Genomic DNA, 15099 nt, shown 5'->3' with positions numbered 1-15099 from the left:
CCCAACTGGCTCTCGCCACTGCGGCCTGCCCGCGCCCCACCTCGGCTCTCCCCCTCCCGTGAAGGCCAGCCATTCCCGGCACAGAAACACCGGATTTTTGGGCCACCGTTGCCCCCTGAGGGGTTCGGCTCCAGGACTGGCACCCCCTCCAGCCCGCTCCCCCCCAGCCCGGAACGCGCTCCCCCCCACCGCCCCCCGGTGATTCCCCCCTCTACCCTCCTTCAAACCTCTCACCGGACCCGCTGCCTTCACCCGTTCTCCCCTCCCTCAGCCACCGAATATCGTTTCCCTGAGGCGCGGCTCCCGCCATGGCGGTTAAACGGCCGGAAGCAGCGCGCGCCGCCCAAGCTTCCGCACCGGGCCGTGGCGCCGTACGCGCTGACGCAGGCGCTCCGCACGCGCTGACGGGGGCGGGCGGGCGAGCGAACGAGCGAGCGGGGCGGGGGGGGGGGGGGGAAGCGGGTGTGTGTATGTGTTGGGGGGGGGGGGGGCGCGCGCTGCTGCCCGACTCCCAACATGGCGGCGGGGGGCGGCGGCGGCGGCCGGGGGGGCAGCGCCCCGCGTTGGGGTAGCGGCGGTGGCGGCGGCCGGGCTGCGGCACAGGAGAAGCTGCCGGTGCATGTGAGTGCGGTGACCGCCCCGGCCGGGACCACCGTGATTTCTCCCTTTTTCCGCCCCAGCCCACCCCCCACCCCCTTCTCCGGCGAAGGGCCGCTCCCCATCGCCTTCGACCCCCGCCCCGGGATGGCCCTGCCCGCCCCGCCGGGACCTGCCTCGCCCCGTCCTCGGCGCCGAACCCACCCTCCGCGCCGGGACCGTGGGGTGCCCCGGGGCCTTCCCCCCCCCCCTCCGCCATCCTTCCCCGGTACACCGGGGTCCCCTGGGGCCTGCGTCCCCCTCCTTCGGTACCGCGAGGCCGCCCCCCAGGCCTGTTCCCCCCGCCCGGTTCTTTCCCTCCGGTACCGCGGTCATCTTCCCGGGGGACCTGTTCCCCCCCCCCTCCACGGTACCGAGCACCCCCTTGCCATCCTCCTCCAGCACCGTGAGGCCCACCCTCCCTGGTACGGTGGTGCTCACCCCACCGTGGGGGGGGGGGTCTGCCTTTCTCGGGGCCCTCCCTCATCTGGTACCGTGTGTCCATCCCCGGGCTGCTCCCACTTCCCCGGGGCTGTGGGGCTCCCCCCGGGCTTGTTCCCACCTCCCTCGGTGCCGTGGGGTGCCCCTGCCCCCCCCCCCAATTCTGGGATTGTAGGGTGCCTCAGGACTTGTTCCCCCTTTCTGGGCCTCACCCGTGTTCTCGCCCTGCAGGTGGAGGATGCGCTTTCCTACCTGGACCAGGTGAAGATCCGCTTTGGCAGCGACCCCGCTACCTACAACGGCTTCCTGGAGATCATGAAGGAGTTCAAGAGCCAGAGGTAAAACCCAGATCCTGTCCCCCAGGGCTGCTCCGGGGAGCTCCTCAGCCTTTGCGGGGGTCTCTCTGCCTTCGTGGGGGTCTCTCTGCCTTCACACCATCTTTCCATCTCCCCGGACACACTGTCCCCCAGTAGTGCAGTCACTAGACACTGGAAATGGAGGGTCTCTGTCCATCCTGTTGTTTTTCAGAGATGAAATCCACAGGAAAAGGCAAATCTATTTTTACTTCCCGCTCTGAAATGCAGATCTGGAAATAAGTGAGGAAGCTTGAGTGCAGAGCCTCTCTGTGACCTGTCAGCCCTAGAGGTGATGGCTGTCTTGCCCATTTTGGGTAACCTGCATGCTCATATCTCTTCTCTGTGGATAACACTCCCAGTATGAGGCTGCAGTGGTCATTCCCTCTGCTTGGGCTAATTTCTAGGTCTGAGGTTCCCAAACTTGTGTGTTAAAAATTGCATCTCTAAGAAGCCAGATGCTTCCCATACCTGTGTAATTTTCTATGTTTAACTTGTATTTCTGATTCGGACACAAGTAACAAACTCTTCTCAATTTTAGCATTGACACACCCGGAGTAATCCGACGTGTTTCACAGCTTTTCCATGAGCATCCCGACCTCATTGTAGGATTCAATGCTTTCCTCCCTCTGGGCTACAGGATAGAAATTCCAAAGAATGGGAAGTTAAGTATACAGTCACCTTTGAATAGTCAGGTAGGTTATAGAGCTCATATTCTCTAAATAAATTCCGTTACATGTGTCGCTATACGCATCTCTTGCACAGTTTAGGCTATGTAGATTTATGTGTATTGCATGTTGCTGAAGTTTTTACATGGTTTTCAAAGTCTATGATAATGGGCATAATATAAATTTAAATATTTATTCTCCAACCAATTGTTAGTTTAGCTTACACAAGAATAGATATTCCTGCATGAAGTGCCACTTCAACTCCAAATACTTCAGTCAGATTTGAAAACTGAAGTTGTAATTAGCTTGACATACTTATATAGATTCTTAATACGTGGTGTCTGTAGTGACAAATTTCAAAAAGAGATCCTGGAGGAATCGCATTTCCAGTCCTCCACTGAGAAACGGGGAAATGTGTTTAGGCAATAGGCAAAAAATGTCAGGTATTGCCATGCAATTGCTAACATCCTGCAATGAAAGACATCTGCTGTACTACAGATGGATACGTATTGGCCTCTGCTGCCTTTTTTGTTGTTGTTGTGTGGTTGTGGAGGCTGAAACAGAGCTATTACCTGAATTCTACTGATAAACTTGTGGTTTAACTCTAATTAGTAGCAGTAAATATCTTTTAGATCTCAGTTCCCTTAGATCTCTCTGTTGCTTAGAAATTTAGCACCTTTAAGAGCCTTATGTTTTAACATGTTTCTTAAAACTGACAGTTCCTCTGAAACAAAACAGTGGTAACAGAAACTGCGGTGCGTGTTGTTTGGTACACCCTCTCAAGTGTAGTGGATAATGCAGCGACAGTCAAAAGCGGTAATGAGTCAGATGATTCATAAACCAGGATATGACTTACGGGATTTTTTTTAACTGATGGTGTTATTAAACTAGGTAGGGAAATTTATCGGCTAATTAAATGTTTTTTCTTTCTTCTTCACGTCATGTGATAATCTTTTTTTAGCTAGACAGCTTGAAAATCCTGATGCTAGCTTGTTGTTGAACTTGCACCTATGTTTCTGTACAAGTCACTGTCTTATGTGTCTTATGCCACTAGGTGCCCTCAGAGCCTGTTCCCAGCGCTCTCCCTGGCAGCGGGCTGTTGTTGCATTACTCCCAGGAGAATTCACACAATCACAGTGACTGTTCCGAGGAGTTTAGGCAACAGCTTCCGTACAAAGAAGATAAATCCCAAATTCCTTTGGAGTCTGATTCTGTAGAGTTCAATAATGCTATCAGTTACGTGAATAAGATCAAAACACGTTTTCTTGACCATCCAGAAATTTACAGATCCTTTTTAGAAATTCTTCATACTTACCAGGTAAAGAGTCTTCCATATAAGCAATTGTGGGTTTGCACTGTAGCTGTTTGAGGAGTAGCTGTCAAATGAAATGTCTGCCTATTGAACAGGCTTGTACAGTTCCCAAGCACTAGCCTTTGTCCAACAATTGCCTCATAGATATTCCCATGAAATGACAAAAGTGTGAAAACTGTAGAACTTTCCAGGGTCTGAGGTGCAAAGGGGTTGTATCTAGATCTGTCTTTGCTAAACTTTGGTTGATTTAGTGATATTCTGAGTGAAAGGATGCACTGTAAGCACCTTACGCTAGCTGATAGTTATTTCAAGTTTGTGTAGCATGAGGTTTTTGGCTGAGTTGATGAGTTTTCTTGCATAGTGAGGTATGTTTTGACTCTTTTTAATATCTGTGCATATCTTTTCAGAAAGAACAGCTGAACACTAAAGGCCGACCCTTTCGAGGCATGTCAGAAGAAGAAGTGTTTACTGAAGTAGCGAATCTGTTCAGGGGACAGGAGGATCTGCTTTCTGAGTTTGGACAGTTCCTCCCGGAGGCTAAAAGGTCTTTGGTATGTGTACACTTAGAACAAGGCAGAATATTGAATACTCTCTGTTTGTATGTAGAATACATAAAGAAGCTTTAGGAATGCAAAACATTATGGAAAAACATACAGCCAGTAGATGAACTTTGCTCCTCTTCATTGCTTGGAATTTCGCAGAACAGGTGACTTAACTACATGCTCCGTGTTCTGTTCAGATATATAGGATTCTTTATTTGCGCCAGTGGAGAAGAGAACATTGAAATCATTATTTATTTACTTCAGTTCACAGGAAATGGACCATGTGAAGTGAACAGTGTCCAGAAAACTGAGCATGAGAAGAATCTGGAACACAGCAAAAAGCGATCTAGACCACTGCTGTTGCGTCCTGTTTCTGGCCCAGCAAAGGTATCTTTTCGCAAGTAAAAACTTAGAATAACCTGATATTACTCATTGTGTTTAGATAATTGCTTAGATAAAGTTGTAACGAGTAGCATCTTTGAGGTATGTAGGTGTTCGGTATGAGAATAAAATTTCAAAGTTATTTTAAAAATAATAATTACTGCAGAGAAAGGGAATTTTTAAAGTATGCTTACATGTGCGTGGTAACATGTAGAATACTAAATATCAAGACCTTCTGTACTAAGCATTGGCCCTGGAAAGGGACAATTTATTGCTTCTAGAAAGAAGTCTTTCTTTGGAATTAATTCTCAATTCATCCTTTTTGTTGTTGTTTCTTCTTCTGAGCTGGGAGTCATTTGATAGAGATTGCTGTGGAGGAGTTGACACAGCAATGCTAGATCACTGTTTGAGAAATACGGAGTTTCAGCCTTTGCAGAGAGCTGTTATATGTCAGTGAAGTGGAATTTGATAGTATTTGTGTCACAACATTTTAAGTGTAACTGCTTGTTCTTTTAACAGAAGAAAATGAAACTGCGAGGTACCAAAGATCTGTCAGTAGCGACAGTGGGAAAATATGGAACCCTGCAAGAGTTTTCCTTCTTTGACAAGGTCAGTATTTGGCCTGTTCTCACATTCTGTGGACTTATAATTACATAAATGGTTGAAAATAATTGGTTGGTTTTTTATACAATCTGTCTGTCAGCACTTAGCAATTGCCTGATTTTTCAAGTGGTAAAGACAGACCAAGAAAAGAGAAAATAGGTGGGTTTGGAAGATGAATAGAAACTGACAATTAACCTTTTCCTGCATGCTTGTCTCTTACAGTCGTGTTTTTCTTTCTTTTTCAGTGATGTTTCCTCATGTTACCATCTGTAGTTACTAGATTATTGTTTGAAACTGGGCATTTTTGTGCATATTCTCTTTTTATGTTGCGAAATAGACAGAGATTTGTCACTGTACCCATGGTTCAGACTACTTAGAAGATGAACTAAATAAAAGCGGTGTTCAAGTGATCTGATCGTTTCTCTCCAAATTGTGCTTTAGGTGCGTAGGGTGCTAAAGAGTCAGGAAGTCTATGAAAATTTTCTCCGTTGCATTGCTCTCTTCAACCAGGAGTTGGTTTCTGGCTCTGAGTTGCTCCAGCTAGTTACACCATTTTTGGGGTAAGTTACTGACTACCTTCTCTGCTGTGTTGTACTTTTTAGGTCTTACTCTGTTACTTTTTAGTAGACATTGTGAACTTTGTTACTAAAGCTTGGGATTTAATTTAAGAAATATCTCCTAGGTAGCATGCAAGAAATTGAAGGCTAATCCAAAAAGAGGAGTAATAAAATCTGAATCTTTTAACATATCTATACAGCTCTTAAAGAGCATTTTGGGGAGGATATTTTCCTCTCTGCATCCAGTTGAAAGCCTCACAAGCATCAGACTACCTGCTGTTATATTAAGTCATTGAGGGCAGAGAATCTCATGAATTCTGGAGGGTGGTCTCTGTTCACACTCCCTGTTCTAATCTCTCCAAATACCGTACAGGTATAAACATGAAATCTCAGAACAGAGCTGTGAAAAGGATAAATAGTTCGAGCTGTGACGTGAGCGTCTTGTGCTGTTTGGCTTCCAGCAGAGGAGGGAGAGTCACATGGCAAGGATCAGTGACTCCTCAGTTGGTTGAGGGGAGTATTTGTGAAGTTGTGAAGGGAAATTCTTTTTCTGCCTTAAGTAAAAAAAACAAACAAAAAACCTAGAGTAATTCAGAGAGAATGATAACAGAGGTAAAAAGTTGGTGAAAGATTTCTCACTGCAATGCTAAGTTTGTTTAGATTTTCTCCCTTGCTTTTATGACACGTTAGCCACCCTAAAACTGTCAGAGTGAAATAACAAAATACCCTTACTTGTCTTTTTGAAGGAAATTCCCAGAACTCTTTGCACAGTTCAAGTCCTTTCTTGGTGTGAAAGAGCTTTCATTTGCTTCTCCACTGAGCGACCGATCTGGGGATGGAATGAGTCGGGAAATTGATTATGCTTCCTGCAAACGCATAGGATCAAGTTATCGGGCTCTCCCAAAAACCTATCAGCAGCCAAAGTGCAGTGGAAGAACAGCCATTTGCAAGGAGGTACTTCAGGATCAACCTATTCAATCCCTGAACACAAACTGCACTTACATAACTTGAAGTGGGGTAGTTCGTGCTACAGCTTCTGCATGTGGATTCCTCTCTTTAATGCTGATTAGCCAGCTTTAATCTCACATCGGTTATTCATCCCATTTATTGAAATAAGAGTATCCACGTGCATTTTACTAACTTTATGTGAACCCATCTCAAATGGCATCTTTCTCTTTTAATGCCTTTTGAGTCTGTGTGCATACACAAATTTATTCCTATAGACAGAAAGAATATTAAATAGCCTGAAATTAATTTTCTAGCAGTGTTCCAATATAGACTTTAGAAACAGGTTTTTTCCTGAAAGAGCACTGTGAGCCAGTGTCTTAGGCTCTGTTCTCGGTGAGAACAGGTATCTGCAGCATAGGTGCTCCTACCTCTTGCTGCTGTTAGCAACTCTGTCTCCTTTACTTACAGTTGCTGACTACTGCAGAGTGATCTCTGTGGTTTGTTAGGTGATGGTGAAGGTGCATTCGAGCTTTCTGAGCGGGGCCCTGGCACAGTTCCACACAGACCACTAATCTTCTGAGGAGCAGTCATGACAGTGACTTGTGAACTAGGTCTGAAACTTCCAATAGAAATTCAGGGAAGAACTGCAAAAATGAAACAGAGAAGTATCAGACCCCATGAGAACAGCTCTGAGCTCATAAGGCTCTGTTCAATGTCATGTCTTTGCACTGTTGCAGGTGTTAAATGATACCTGGGTTTCATTTCCATCCTGGTCTGAAGACTCCACTTTTGTCAGCTCCAAGAAGACTCCTTATGAGGAGCAGTTGCATCGCTGTGAAGATGAGCGGTTTGAGGTACCTCTGCTACTGAACTTCCTGTCTGCCTCCTCAGAAAGCAAAACTTCTAGCTATGAGGAATTTGACTGAATTAATTGGTGGCCAAATACTGAATGTTCTGTTACTGTTTGTTGGTTTCAGGTAGAGTTTGGTGTTTTCCACTTGCCTGGAGTCTAATAGTTCTTCTAGGCATGAGTCCAGTTCTAAAAAGCACGTTACCTTTGGGAGAACTCGCGGAGGTGTATTTTCTAGGAAGAAACCTTGCTGATGCTTCTTAGCTCCACCCAGTGGGGCTGGAATGCATGCCACAAAGCTGAGTGCTGCTGGTCTCCATTTTCCTGCTATGCCTGTTCTTACACTGTGTCTTTTGTGAACTCTTAACAGTTGGATGTTGTCTTGGAGACCAATTTAGCCACAATACGTGTGCTGGAGAGTGTGCAGAAAAAACTGTCTCGTCTGACTCAAGAGGATCAGGAGAAATTTCGACTGGATGATTGCTTGGGAGGAACATCAGAAGTGATCCAGCGCAGGGCCATCTATCGCATCTATGGTGATAAAGCACCAGAGATCATTGAAAGTCTTAAGAAAAACCCAGTTACTGCAGTTCCTGTTGTTCTTAAGAGGTAATTCCCATTCTCCTGTGTTCTTTAAGAAACTGATAAAGGATTTTTAAAGCATTTTTAAACAACTGGTTTCTGTAGATGGTGTTTCAAAGGATAACGCGTCTTCAGCTGTGGTGATTTTATTTATTTATTTATTGCTTCCAAGAATATTGAAAAGTTTTTGGTACATCACAGTTGGCTACATTAAAAATGCTTTGTGTGTATTTCTGTGGTTGTCTTTTTGAACTGAAGTAGACTATACATTTATATAGATTGAAAGCAAAAGAGGAGGAATGGCGGGAGGCCCAGCAGGGCTTTAACAAAATTTGGCGGGAGCAGTATGAGAAAGCCTACTTGAAGTCCCTTGACCACCAGGCCGTCAACTTCAAACAAAATGACACCAAAGCTTTGCGCTCCAAGAGCTTGCTGAATGAAATTGAGAGTGTCTATGATGAGGTGCGTATGCTAGTAAATAACCCATCCAGTATGTCCTTCGTTTATGATATTATCTAGATGTTTACGTAGCACCTGGGACCTCGTTGAAGTGGTAGTGCTCTGAAGAGTGCTCAGTCAAAAATGGCTGTCCCAAGCATAGCGTTAATACTGGCTTATTTCTTCTGGCAGGAGTGGCTCTTGAGCATGGATTGGAAGGATCTTTATCTATTTGTCTCTTGATTACAGCATCAGGAGCAGCATTCAGAGGGGAGAAGTTCATCCACAAATGAGCCTCATCTTATCTTTATCTATGAAGATAAGCAGATTTTGGAAGATGCAGCGTCACTTATCAGCTATTATGTAAAAAGGCAGCCTACTATCCAAAAGGAGGATCAAGCAACCATTCGGCAGATAGTGCATCACTTCATACCTGAGCTGTTTTTCTCTCAGCCCCCTGAGCACAGTATTTCTGAAGAATCAACAGATGAAGACAGAGAAAACCACCAGGGGCAGAACCTGGATACTCCTGAGCTACGGAAAAAACATGTGCCTGGGCCTCCAAGCAGTCCTTTGGAGGCAAAAGCAACCTTCTGTGATGTTACAGCTGCTGAGCCCCACAATACTCTGGATGATGTTTACAGTCTATTCTTTGTCAATAATAATTGGTATTTCTTCCTCCGCCTTCACCAGACTCTGTGCTCAAGGCTTCTAAAGATTTATCGTCAAGCTCAGAAGCAGCTTCTAGAATATCGGACTGAAAAAGAGAGAGAGAAACTCCTTTGTGAGGGAAGAAAAGAAAAAACCAATGATCCAGCCATGGAACTAAGACTGAAGCAACCAAGTAAGAATAATCCGGGACATACTCCATTCTTAATGCTCTGGTTGCTAGTGCTCAATTGTATATATCTGAGTAACTGAGACCAGCAGGCAAGTCTGTAAGGAATGTAGACGTGCAAATCTCCACTATATTTGTGATTTGTGGACACAGCTAATTTAACAGGATAGCTCGTTTGTAATTTATCTTCTGAGGGCTCTTATGCATAGTTCATAGAGACTTCACACAAGCCCGCTGTTGTCAGATGTTCTCAAGTGTCTTGTATTAATCTGTTACTTTGATTTAAAATGTAAATGGCTCCACAACAAAATAGTTAACTGCACAAGGTAGTCATGGAAGTGCAGGAGATAAAAGTTACAGTCCGTCAGCACTCCTTACAGAGAACTGTCTGTCTGTAAGCATGTTCTTGGTACTGAATGTCATGTTTCTCGAGCAGTGCTGTCCCTTGTATCTCTGGACTTCACTCTGCCTCTTACATGCATTAAGTGACTGCACTTTTCCCCTACCCAGGTGAGGTGGAACTGGAGGAGTACTACCCTGCGTTCCTGGATATGGTGAGGAGTCTGCTGGATGGCAATATTGACCCAACGCAGTATGAGGACACTCTGAGGGAGATGTTCACTATCCATGCCTATATTGGCTTTACTATGGACAAACTGGTGCAGAATATTGTCCGCCAGGTAACTAAGTTGATGGCTGTGCTGTGTGTTTGGGGGGCTGCGCATCTCCCTTCTGTAGACGAATAGGTTTCTCACTGTACCCTGTAATGCAAGGACTCACTAAACATAAAGCAAATTCATAGGAAAGTTATATATGTGGCGGAAACAGTAACAGAAGTTCAGTGAGATAGTTCAGCTTCAGTACAGGGACCACCTTAGGGGAATTACTCTTCCTGGCCTTTTCCAGCATTTTTTAAGTTCCAGTCTTTTCAAAATTCTGCCACTCCCAAAATACATCTAAAAGAAAAAAAAAAAAAAGGTCCAGTCCTTTTACTCAAATCTGTCTTCTAATTGTAGTTTTGTTACAGTTAAGGCACATCAACCCCTCGCTCTTCTCTGTTCCTTTTATTGCAAAGTAATGAAAAAGGGAGTGAAATGTGTGAAGTCTCTGGAGTTAAAGCTTTGGTACTTCCTCTGAGGTGTGATGCTGTGCTAAGTTTTGTGCTCCTTTCATAACACACTAGAGTTAACTCTTGGCCCAGACTTGCTGACTGAATTCCCCCTTTTTTAATGGAAGCTTCACCATCTAGTGAGCGATGACATCTGCTTGAAGGTTGTTGAGCTCTACTTGAACGAAAGGAAGCGAGGCGCTGCTGGAGGTAACTTATCCTCTAGGTGTGTCCGGGCAGCAAAGGAGACCAGCTATCAGTGGAAGGCTGAACGTTGCATGGCAGATGAGAACTGTTTCAAGGTAAGAACATGCTGCCAGGGAACTTCATAAAGTGACTGTGGCACTTTACCTGGGAGAATTGGGTTTGGAAGCTCTAAGGCCATAAGAGTCAGAGAGAGCGATACGGAGAGAAGGTACCAAAACCAGAGCACAGACAGTAAAGTGGCATGCTGGCTCACTGAAAAGCCCTGCTGTTTACTCCTCTCCTAGCTCATATTTGTTGTCCAAATGACTTGTGAGTATACAGCATTTTATTCTGAACTCATGTGGCCAATATCTTGCGCTTGTAACTTTATTACAGGTAATGTTTCTTCAGCGGAAAGGACAGGTGATCATGACCATTGAGCTTCTGGATACAGAAGAAACCCAGACAGAAGATCCTGTGGAGGTCCAGGTAATATTACAATGATTGCAGTCTGCTGTACCACAGACAAAGCAGATGTGTAAGAATGCTTTCCCGCTTTCTTGTTCCAAAATGTGAGACTTTGCCGGGAGGATAAGTTTACCTGGGAGGTGGGAAGATTACATATGGTCATTGACAGAAATGGGTATGTTTCAACATCAGTCAGCTCCATAAAAAGCAGCTTGGAAATAAACTAGTTCTTTGTGGTGATGTTTGTCTTGATGAGAGTGAAACCTGACTTGAAATTGGTCTCTCTTGTGTAGCACCTGGCTAACTACATGGAGCAGTATGTTGGGGTAGAAGGAGCTCCGAACAACCAGAATGACGGCTTCTTATTGAAACCAGTCTTTCTGCAAAGGTGAGCACGCTCCCTCTCCTGAGTCACACCTGCAGCAGCTGGTACTGCTTCCTCTCTGCATATGTGGCAGTGGTTTTGGGTGATGTGCCATACTAGCAACTCCAGGGAAATGCATTCATCTTTGAGGTCCAAAGGGGCTGCTGTAGTCCAGTGTGCTGCATAAGAATGCTGAAGAAAAAATTAATGACCACTGCATTGAGGTTTGTTCATGAAACCGTGTTTAGAATGGAGTGGGACTGTTTAAGCAGTCCGTTCTGGGAGGAATTTGAGGTCTAATTTGCTCCCATTTCACTAAATATTTGTCAGAGTGTATGGGGGAAGGTCCTGGAGAAAGTCTGAAAACTAAATGTGGAAATACAAATTTCATACTTGTGCTGTCAGCTCTGCTAGCTTAAGAGAATGGATAACCAAGCATGACACATGCTTTGTCATCCTTGTTTTGTTCTAGAAACCTAAAAAAGTTTCGCAAGTGGCAATGTAAGCAAGTGAGAGCTCTGCGTAGTGAAGTGAAGAGCTCCTGGAAGAGGCTGATTGGGGTGGAAAGTGCCTGCAACGTGGACTGCCGGTTCAAGCTCAACACCCACAAAATGATGTTCATCATGAACTCGGAGGATTACATGTACAGGCGGGGAGCTCTCTGCCGAGCCAAGCAGGTGCATCTCCTATTACTCTCTCTGCAGCTCAGGCAGTAGCAGAGGTTGAGGATATGAGCCAAAAGACAGGTACCGATAAGAAGTCTTGTGGCTGAATTCCTGCAAACTACACCCAGAAGTTACTACTCTGTGTTGGATGAAACATGGAGGAGAGCTGGTAAATGCTCCGTACTTTGGTTTAGTTTAGCAGCCTTTTCTTTACCATGCAAACTTTAAGGGGGAGTGGCAAACATTAAGAAATAGAGATCTTTAAATGCAGGTATGCAGTTTCCTGTTTCACTGTTTGTGTTGTGTTGTAAAGCATGCACATCTCAGACATACAAATAGGTGAGGGTTTTGGCTTCTCGCCCAGAAACCTCTCGGTGATCTTTACTGTCCTGCTTTCAGGTACAGCCAATGGTACTGCTAAAGCACCACCAGCAGTTTGAAGAGTGGCACAATAGGTGGCTAGAAGAGAACGTGACCATGGAGGCAGTTGATGTAGTTCAAGACTGGCTAATGGGAGATGAAGACGAGGAGATGGTGCCCTGTAAAACAACTTGTGAGACGGTGAATGTCCATGGGGTCCCAGTGAACAGATACAGAGTTCAGTACAGTCGCCGTCCAGCTTCACCGTGAGCAGAGACTTGTTCCTGGGGCCAAGACAAGTAGGAGCCTTGCTGGTGAAACACATTTACTCTGAGAATAGTGGTGGGAATGCAATGTATGTATTAATGATATTTATCCAAACAGCATTTTACTTTGGATTATGATGTATTTTCCATATGGCATAGACTTGTCTCCTTGCAGTGTAATCCTCCAGCCATCGTGAAGAGACTTTTAAAAGCTTTATGGGAAGAGGGCTCTTGGCATTGCCACACACTTTTTAGTAGTTTCCTAACTTTAGGCCACTGCTGACCAGCCAATACTGGAAGGCTGAGCGAGTGGGTCAAGCTCTGGGCGAACTACCACTAGTGGCTTTGTTGGACAGATGGAGCTGGGCTGGTATTTGAGCAGATGCTGGCAGCTGCTTCCACTTTGAAGGGTTTAATGTTCCCTATCTTCCTGAATTTATGCCGTCTTGGAGCCTGCAGAACTCTTCAATGTAACCTCCGAGTGCCAGCGGGGCTGCGAGCACCTGGCACAGATTGCTAGCCCTGCTATGGGCTGCTTCGTTATCTATGTGTACTAATAAGGCAATGAACGCAGTATTCATTACTGGTGCTCTGCTGAGAAAAATGCCAAAACTGAGAGACATGGGTGAACAGCGTACTAAACGCTCTGACTCTCACTCATCAACTAAGTATTTTGGAGCATGAACTAAGGGGAAGAAACTCTTTGAGCTGCAGTGCTAGGCAAGAGCAATTTGTGGCGCAAGACAGCCTAGGCCCATCAGCTACCCCTCTGCAGATGTGCACCGGATCCCATGTTGTTGCTTTGTCAACTTAAAACCTGTTGCAGATTCTGCCTTCTCAGATCTGGAGCTGCTTGGGGCGTGTGCGTGGGGAGGAATATCCATTGGGAGGTCTGGCCTGTTTTGGTTTTGGGGTTTTTTTGTATTTTGCATGTTGATTGGCAGCCTCTGGAGCCTGTGTTCTCAGGCGCTTTGCTTTCCTTGTGCATGCCCGGACTCCGTGGTTCTGCTGGGTTGTACCACTGAAATAACATCAGTAGATGGAGCTCTTGCAGCACAGTGTTTGCACTGGATCTGAGGTTTGTCCCAGATACTTTGCTGTTTGTGCTGGGTCAGCACAGATGCTGTATTTGCAGTGACACATGGAAATCTGTAATGGGCAGTATTAGATCCAGCCACAACCATCGTAGACAAGCTTTTTCACTGAACTGTCTGTACTTCTATCTAAGCTTTTTTGCAATGAAGCCTAACAAAAAACCTACCCCGAACCGTGCAGAACACTACGTCAATTGTCTGACTTAAATCTATTGAAAAATCAAGGAAATTTAGTTGTGTCTGTCCTGTAACCCCACTGTGACTTCGCTCTTGTTTTTCAGGGGCCAAGGGCAAGCACACTGTCCGTGGAGTGTATTACAAACATGTCTTGAGGCAGGTCCAGCCTCCTTTAAGCTCTGCTTCCAACTTTTTCCTGGCTTTTGGGGGAATAGCCGCCCTCACCTCGATATTTTTTGTGGCTTTGATTTTTAGGTTATAATTTCTGCCAGGCCTAAGTAGCAGCCTGTAGGATTTGTCCTTGGTTATTTCCACTGTACAACATTTGGTTTTGCAATTGTCTCACTTGACAGTAGAAAAATTGGCCTTTGGGGTATGTTTAATAGAAAACTGTACTGACTCTTTGTCTTTTTTGCAAAATAATCTGTAGGAGGGAAGGAGGGAGGCCAGTCTCTGGCATTCGTGGCCACTTGCACAACCACTGCCAGCGGAGGACTTTTCATCAAGAACTCATGTTCTCGTTGTCTGGGTCTCTGTTAAATTTTGGTTACTGAAATGATCTGAAGGTTCTTCCCCTCATCTTGTTGCAGTAAGTGATAAAAGACACTGACGACGTAGCTATGGGAGGGCTGGGTGGAAGAGCGGGGGGACAAGCCCAGTGCAAAGCACAGTGTCCCCCTTTTGTTTCCAGACAGCTCAACAAAATACACCTCAGTCCTCTTCACCTCTCTGCTGTCTTCCAGTGGAGATGACAACTGTGCCAAATTTTATGGTTTTATGATACAGAAAAATGTTTACTAGAAAATAGGTTGCAACTTGTGGCTTAAAATGCATTTGATTCCAAGTGTACCAGGGTGTAGGAGGGTAATGCACCTGGGCACCATCCTTCTCCATCTCCCCATTTTTAAGTGTACTTCGGGTATTTTTAAGCATCCTTATTTTGTAAACCTTAATTTATAGTCTGAACAGACTAAGTAAGACTTTTGCCCTTTACAGTGCTATTGTCTCAAAAATGATAGTAGCAAATGATGCAAATGGAATAAGCAGGCAGTGCAGGTTTGAGAGTGGCTTGCTAATGTCTGGGAGTTTAAGCTCGACTGCTGTGTATCTGCTAGCACGACCTTGATTCAAGAGTTTGTTCTTCCATTTTTTTGAAGGATCTTTGCTTTTGGGCTTGTAATTGCTTTGCCAGCTCTTTGAATGTAGTTTTTTTTATATTTATTTGCACATTCAAGTAAAATAAAATATTGATTTTAAAAGTC

General features: G+C 45.2%; 1 protein-coding gene across 2 annotated transcripts; it reads left to right on the top strand.

Annotated features, from left to right (window-relative positions):
* Positions 1-497: 497 nt before the first annotated feature.
* Positions 498-15099, top strand: SIN3B (SIN3 transcription regulator family member B). Of its 2 annotated transcripts, none has more exons than XR_012651936.1 (19): positions 498-621; positions 1309-1415; positions 1972-2125; positions 3153-3416; positions 3818-3961; positions 4217-4339; positions 4853-4942; positions 5378-5496; positions 6240-6447; positions 7179-7295; positions 7662-7900; positions 8152-8335; positions 8561-9155; positions 9660-9829; positions 10386-10559; positions 10840-10932; positions 11205-11299; positions 11748-12109; positions 12340-12468. XR_012651936.1 is itself a non-coding variant. In XM_075037969.1 (19 exons), exons 1-19 carry the CDS (start codon positions 517-519, stop codon positions 12568-12570), a joined length of 3417 nt encoding a protein of 1138 aa, XP_074894070.1. In that variant the 5' UTR covers positions 498-516; the 3' UTR covers positions 12571-15099. The 2 variants fall into 2 exon arrangements, 1 of the variants encoding a protein (XP_074894070.1); XM_075037969.1 differs by having other exon boundaries at positions 11748-11952; positions 12340-15099.

This window comes from Buteo buteo, chromosome 10 (genome assembly GCF_964188355.1).
Source record: "Buteo buteo chromosome 10, bButBut1.hap1.1, whole genome shotgun sequence".
Lineage (NCBI taxonomy): Eukaryota > Metazoa > Chordata > Aves > Accipitriformes > Accipitridae > Buteo > Buteo buteo.
Note: the sequence above shows the minus strand (reverse complement) of the source record. Positions and strands in the feature narration are given on the sequence as shown.